This window comes from Bombina bombina, chromosome 6 (assembly GCF_027579735.1).
Source record: "Bombina bombina isolate aBomBom1 chromosome 6, aBomBom1.pri, whole genome shotgun sequence".
NCBI lineage: Eukaryota > Metazoa > Chordata > Amphibia > Anura > Bombinatoridae > Bombina > Bombina bombina.
The window spans coordinates 946,239,856-946,247,718 of NC_069504.1; the positions used below are offsets into that span (position 1 = coordinate 946,239,856).

General features: G+C 36.5%; 1 protein-coding gene across 1 annotated transcript in view; it reads right to left on the reverse strand.

The window, feature by feature from the left end:
* GABRA6 (gamma-aminobutyric acid type A receptor subunit alpha6) overlaps positions 1-7,863 on the reverse strand; it is a 111,665-nt gene that overhangs the window by 76,001 nt on the left and 27,801 nt on the right. Inside the window, exon 5 of the mRNA XM_053716174.1 lies at positions 1,337-1,480. Coding sequence (XP_053572149.1) covers positions 1,337-1,480 — 144 coding nt within the window. The remainder of the gene's footprint in view (positions 1-1,336; positions 1,481-7,863) is intronic.

Genomic DNA, 7,863 nt, shown 5'->3' on the forward strand with positions numbered 1-7,863 from the left:
GCCCCCGTAGCTCCCGCCCCCCTCCACTCCACATAGAGCACCGATGGCCGCCCACCCGCCTCCCACGTAAGCTCCCACCCACCAATGATACCGGCCATCGATGTCCGGTGCAGAGAGGGCCACAGAGTGGCTCTCTCTGCATCGGATGGCCAAGGGGGGTTATTGCAGGATGCCTCCATATCGAGGCATCACTGCAATAACCGGAAAGCAGCTGGAAGCGAGCAGGATCGCTTCCAGCTGCTTTCCAGACCAAGGACGCCCGCCACACGTCCTCGGTCATTAACTGCATTTTTTTTGAGGACGTGGCGTACGTCCTTGGTCGTTAAGGGGTTAAATACATTTACTGTGCCACTTGTAATCTCTAATTCTCACCTAGATTACAAGTTTTGAGCTATAGAGGGCACAAAACGAACGCAACAAAAGTTGCATTATTTCACCCTCCATAGCGCTACCATTACAAGTTTTTGAAAAGCCGCCATGTGCGTACGATATGGTGGCGATGAGCTTCATACCACACAAAATCCAAGGTTTGCTTTGACGTGTTCATGCCCGCTTTCCCCATAGACATCAATAGGGAGAGCTTGTTAGTTAGAATAAAAACACCTGAAACGCGGAATGGCGATCACCGTAACCCAACCCCATTGATGTCTATGAGGAAAAAAAGTTAAGTTTAAATCTAACACCTTAACATAAACCCCACGTCTAAACACCCCTAATCTGCTGCCCCCAACATCGCCTCCTCCTAAATAAAGTTATTAACCCCTAATCTGCCGCTCCCGACATCGCCGCCACCTAAATAAAGTTATTAACCCCTATTCCTTCACACCCCAACATCGCCCAAACTATAATAAAGATATTAACCCCTATTCTGCCGCTCCCCGACATCGCCGCCACTAAATAAAGTTATTAACCCCTAAACCTCTGGCCTCCCACATAACCACCACTAAATAAACCTATTAATCCCAAAACCGACAGCCCCACATTGCAAAAAACTAAATTAAACTATTAACCCCTAAACCTAACTTTATATTAAAATTACAATATCCCTATCTTAAAATAAATAAAAACTTATATATGGATAGTAAATCTATAAAAGTATAATGTATTGCATGCAGACATTATCACATACTCAAAAATATAGTGGTGTTTTAAAAATATAATAATGATTTTCTCTGTAGTGCTACCAAATTGCTATAATTACAATATATAAATCAATCTTACATTTTCCGTTTATTTCAGCATAGTGGTGCATTACTTCCTTTTGATTTATTAATAAACATTCAAGTGAACCTTTTGAAAATACAATTCCTACACCCATGACAGAAAGAAATATTACCTGTACTGGATTTCAAAGTTTCACTAGAAACTGTTTGTCCAATTAAATCATATTGGAGAAGACTTGATGATTCTTCAGGTACTTCCACTGAGTAGAGGGGTCCTTTTTTCCAAGTATAGACTATTTCACTTTTTGGATAAGCATCTGTGTATATATTTTAAAGAAAAAGATGAAGAAAAAAAGCATTGGGTTAGCATTGAGGTTAGATGAAGCACAATATATAATAATAACATTGACTTGTGTGTATACTAGATATTTTTCATTCCAAGAATATTCTTATAGTGGAAAAAATACATTCATTTTAGCTGTTATAAATCTAAAGGTCAATGGGTCAATATTGGAGTAGCAATCTAAGTAGATCTTATAGGCTTATATTTTAGTTGCCTGTGCTTAGTAACTATTTTATCATTTGGAATGAAATGAGAAATAATTGAATAAACAACTGCAAACATTGCAATGATGCAATTTATTGAGCTTTGGAAACATAACCTGTTGTGAATAAATAAACAATTACTAAAACAGGACTAATAAGAAATGGAAAAGGTACTATTGTAACCCTTTAACTACTGAGCCATTCCACACTCCTGTGGTGAAGCCATTTTAGGCTTTATTGGTACCTAAATATATCAAACACTTCATTGTTCCACATTTACCATTGGTCCAATTGTGCAAATAAAAAAGAGGGGTTCTTTTGCAATAAGATTTCAGCCATTTATTTGGATATCTGCCCTTATATTGACAACAGAAATGTGACCTGTGATGTGAAGTATTTGTGAAACCTGTTAACTGTAAAGGAATATGATTATTCACTTCACTATTGAATGCTTATAGGGTGGAGCAAAAGTTAATTTTAGAACAGAGAGCAAACACAAAATTACCTTGAAAACCAGAGACTGCAGTCCTTATGGCAGTGGGGCATGAGAACACACAACTGAAAGGGCTTCCATATGAAGTGTATTGTGCATGCATGTTGCTTTTAGGGAATATTAATTATTTTGGAGCTGAAATAGCTCCATATATAAAATATGTAATATATTATGTACTATATAATTGGTTATTAAAGGGCATGAATGGTCTATATAAAAAAAATGAACGAATATCCAATGCAAATGTATAAATAGTATTATAAAATAAAGCTTTATGTCATTAAAACAGTATTATTTTAAGACTCAATAGCTGTAAATGCCAAAAATATAACTAAATACCTCCAGAAGAGTTATTTAAAAAAAAGGGTGATATATAAACACAATACATAAAATAAATGATAGAAATGACAAATATAGAGTCCTCCAATACTTCTAATTTATAGTCACCATCATACGAAAACACCTCTTAGTTCCCCACAGGAGTAGATCATTAAAAAAAGAAAAGGTGCTTCTTAGTGCAATAACACCAAAAAAAGGACACAATAAGGATCTTCAAACTTTATACACACAAACAGAAAGTACCTATTCAGTGCTGTAGGCACAGGCTGGGTCATCTCAGTAGCCAACCAACTCACTTCAATAACTAAAAGAGAAAATTTTAGAGATAAAAAAAACAGGAGCTTGCTGTGTGTTGCACCTGAGAGAGAGTCAATGAGCAGTTTTCTGGGCAACTGAATGGACCCAGCCTCTTTCTTTAGCACTAGACGTGCTCCCCATCTGCCAGTATTTAGTTTAAAGAATTTAGTTGTTTTTACTTGATTGTTATTGCACCATGAGGAGCCTTTTCTGTTTGTTTTAGTGATTGGAGAAAGTTGATGATTAGTTTTCTAGACAACTGAGTGGACCCAGCCTGCTCCTACTGTATCTACTAGGTGCTTTCTATTTCTGTTGGGGAGTATTAAGCTTGAAGAAAGATCACTATTGTGTCCCTTTGTCCAGCTGTAAATAACATATTTGCCTAAATAACACATATCCATTTAAAAGCTACTTAAATGTATTAATATATTATTATTTTTTAACACAAGGAAAGGTCCTTTACTATTTCCTAAATCCCAGTGCTACATGGTGAAGCAAGATCAGTGTAAGGTATCAATTAACAGACATATTAATGAATCGCACAGCTTATTAAAAGGAGGATAGGTCATATATAGTAGATAATATTTTAAAGTATACAAATAATTAGTTTTATAAATCAAACACATTAAAATGTAGCGTCTAGTAACAACAATGGTACTAATACATGAGTAGTAGAAAACCACTGTGCATAAATACAATAATTTTAGTTTGCAAATTTATTTTAAACTTATTTTTATGTTGACTTTGCAAGTTAAGATAATGTGAGATAACAAAAAAGTCAAATTGATTTTAAAGTCAATTTGTGTTTTACTTATAGGAATGTTGAATAAAGTTAGCCAGCAAGCCAGTCATGTCTGAATGAAGAATCATTTTCTGCTTATGTGTTTTCTAAAAACCTATGCATTCCTATGAAGGAAATACTAACGCCTAGATTTAGAGTTCTGCGGCCAAAGGGGTGCGTTAGCTACCCGTGCTTTTTTCCCCCCGCACCTTTTAAATACAGCTGGTATTTATAGTTCTCTGAAGGGCTGCGTTAGGCTCCAAAAAGGGAGCGTAGAGTATAATTTACCGCCACTTCAACGCTAAATACCAGCGGTGCTTACGGACGTGGCCAGCTTCAAAAACGTGCTTGTGCACGATTCCCCCATAGTAAACAATGGGGCAGTTTGAGCTGAAAAAAACCCTAACACCTGCAAAAAAGCAGCGTTCAGCTCCTAAAGCAGCCCCATTGTTTCCTATTGGGAAACACTTCCTATGTCTGCACCTAACACCCTAACATGAAACCCGAGTCTAAACACCCCTAATCTTACACTTATTAACCCATAATCTGCCGCCCCTGCTATCGCTGACCCCTGCATATTATTTTTAACCCCTAATCTGCCGCTCCGTACCCCGCTGCAACCTACGTTATACCTATGTAGCCCTAATCTGCTGCCCCTAACACCGCCGACCCCTATATTATATTTATTAACCCCTAATCTGCCCCCCCCCAACGTCACCACAACTTACCTACAATTATTAACCCCTAATCTGCTGACCGGACCTCACTGCTACTCTAATAAATGTATTAACCCCTAAAGCTAAGTCTAACCCTAAGCCTAACACCACCCTAAATTAAATATAATTTTAATCTAACAAAATAAAATAAATCTTATTAAATAAATTATTCCTATTTAAAGCTAAATACTTACCTGTAAAATAAACCCTAATATAGCTACAATATAAATAATAATTATATTGTAGCTATTTTAGGATTAATATTTTACAGGCAACTTTGTATTTATTTTAACCAGGTACAATAGCTATTAAATAGTTAATAACTATTTAATAGTTACCTAGTTAAAATAATTACAAAATTACCTGTAAAATAAATCCTAACCTAAGTTACAATTAAACCTAACACTACACTATCAATAAATAAATTAAATAAACTATCTACAATTATCTACAATTATATCAACTAAACTAAATTACAAAAAAAAAAAAAACACTAAATGACAAAAAATAAAAAAAGATTACAAGAATTTTAAACTAATTACACCTACTCTAAGCCCCCTAAAAAAATAACAAAGCCCCCCAAGATAAAAAAATGCCCTACCCTATTCTAAAATTAAAATTATAAAGCTCTTTTACCTTACCAGCCCTAATCTGTTCCGATCAGCCAATAGAATGCAAGCTCAATATGATTGGCTGATTGGATCAGCCAATCGGATTGAACTTGAATCTGATTGGCTGATTCAATCAGTCCATCGGTGAGGAAGGATGGCTCCATGTCGGCTGCTTGAAGATGGTCCCGCTCCGCGCTTGATGGAAGAAGATAGAAGATGCCGCCTGGATGAAGATGTCTGCCGGTCCGGATGTCCTCTTCTGCCCGGATAGGAGGAAGACTTTGGACCCTCTGGAGGAGCTCTTCTTGCCGGATAGGATGAAGACTTCGGACCCTCTTCTGGACGGATCGGTGATACCCGGCATGGTGAAGAAAAGGTAGGGAGATCTTCAGGGGCTTAGTGTTAGGTTTATTTAAAGGGGGTTTGGGTTAGATTAGGGGTATGTGGGTGGTGGGTTGTAATGTTGGGGGGGTTTTGTATGGTTTTTTTTACAGGCAAAAGAGCTGTTTTCTTTGGGGCATGCTCCGCAAAAGGCCCTTTTAAGTGCTGGTAAGGTATAAGAGCTTTAGAATTTTAATTTTAGAATAGGGTAGGGCATTTTTTTTATTTTGGGGGGCTTTGTTATTTTTTTAGGGGGCTTAGAGTAGGTGTAATTAGTTTAAAATTCTTGTAATCTTTTTTTATTTTTTGTAATTTAGTGTTTGTTTTGTAATTTAGTGGGGTTTTTTTGTAATTTAGTTTAGTTGATATAATTGTAGATAATTGTAGATAGTTTATTTAATTTATTTATTGATAGTGTAGTGTTAGGTTTAATTGTAATTTAGGTTAGGATTTATTTTACAAGTAATTTTGTAATTATTTTAACTAGGTAACTATTAAATAGTTATTAACCATTTAATAGCTATTGTACCTGGTTAAAATAAATACAAAAGAGGAAAAAGGAATGCTGAGTCTTTGAAGTAGATGAAATGAAGTTTTATTTAGGAGCAGGCCTATCATCAAAATAAATACAAAGTTGCCTGTAAAATAAATATTAATCCTAAAATAGCTACAATATAATTATTACTTATATTGTAGCTATATTAGGGTTTATTTTACAGGTATTTAGCTTTAAATAGGAATAATTTATTTAATAAGATTTATTTTATTTTGTTAGATTAAAATTATATTTAACTTAGGGGCGTGTTAGTGTTAGGGTTAGACTTAGCTTTAGGGGTTAATACATTTATTAGAGTAGCGGCGAGGTCCGGTCGGCAGATTAGGGGTTAATACTTGAAGTTAGGTGTCGGCGATTTTAGGGAGGGCAGATTAGAGGTTAATAAATATTATGTAGGGGTCGGCGATGTTAGGGGCAGCAGATTAGGGGTACATAGGGATAATGTAGGTGGCGGCGGTATGCGGTCAGCAGATTAGGGGTTAAAAAAATTTAATAGAGTGGCGGCGATGTGGGGGGCCTCGGTTTAGGGGTACATAGGTAGTTTATGGGTGTTAGTGTACTTTAGAGCACAGTAGTTAAGAGCTTTATGAACCGGCGTTAGCCCAGAAAGCTCTTAACTCCTGGCTTTTCTCTGCGGCTGGAGTTTTGTTGTTCGATTTCTAATGCTCACTTCAGCCAAGACTCTAAATACCGGCGTTAGAAAGATCCCATTGAAAATATAGGATACGCAATTGGCGTAGGGGGATCTGCGGTATGGAAAAGTCGCGGCTGGAAAGTGAGCGTTAGACCCTTTCATGACTGACTCTAAATACCAGCGGGCGGTAAAAACCAGCGTTAGGACCCCCTAACGCTGGTTTTGACGGCTAACGCAGAACTCTAAATCTAGGAGTAAGTATGTTTTTTATACATACAGTGTGTGCTAACAAATAATTCTTGTTTGAATACACAGGAAATAAACATGTAAATTAAACATGCATTACAACTTATTTGGGGATTTACATAGAATAACATTTATTTTACGTGTTTGTGAACACATTTCATGTCACAAATAATAGCTAAAGATTAAAATCTGATCACCCTTATTTAAAATCTCTGTCAGCGCATAGAGCATCTGAATCCTCAGAGGAATAATGAGACCATACTGAACGTTTAGACAAAGACTCTGATGGGCCCCACTATTTCTACAGAGCCCTTTCCCCTTTCTGTCTGTTTGCAATTAGCAGTAGCTGAGCTGGCACCGGCAGCCATATATGTGCAAGAGAAGCTGTTTCAGTGTGACTGTGGGTCATCCTTCCACCTTGGTTAACCAAAGGATATGCACTTCCTGTACTAATATGATAGCAGGTTATCTGTAAAGCAACACTGTTGTTGCCATCTTGGAAACCCTGCCACCATATTTGTAAAGGCAAATCCAACAATATTTCTTACACTGTGATCCCTGTTTTTCAAGAGAGGGGCACACAGAGGGGACATGAATCAGGTGTAACCTAACCTGGGAGACACTAGGTTGCCCTGCAGCAATACCACTGCTTGTATGGCAAGATGACCCCCCCCCCTAGAGGTATGGGCCCAGTTTAAATTGAGACCTCTGTGACCCTCTTAGTTTAGCCCCTGATCCAAATACCATATTTTGGCTTCTAGTTTTAGTAAATACCTATTTTTGTTATAGCTATCATTTTGACTATAATTTTGCATGTTTCTTATTTGAGTATCAATTTGATTTTGTCAAATTGAGAACAAATAGTGGATATGTGTTAAAGAGACAAAGCAGAGTCAGAAGGAAAAATATCAGAAGGAATTTTATAAAATGTCTGAGATTTATACATTAATACAAAATGTCTATATTTTTTACATTACATTAGTTATTTTCATTTTCTCTTTTTGGATTTTTCTATATTAAAATAACTATGAATTACATGACTACAAACAAAGGCAGAAATCTGAAAAGCTTGTCAAATTTATAATTGATTCAGTTTGTCG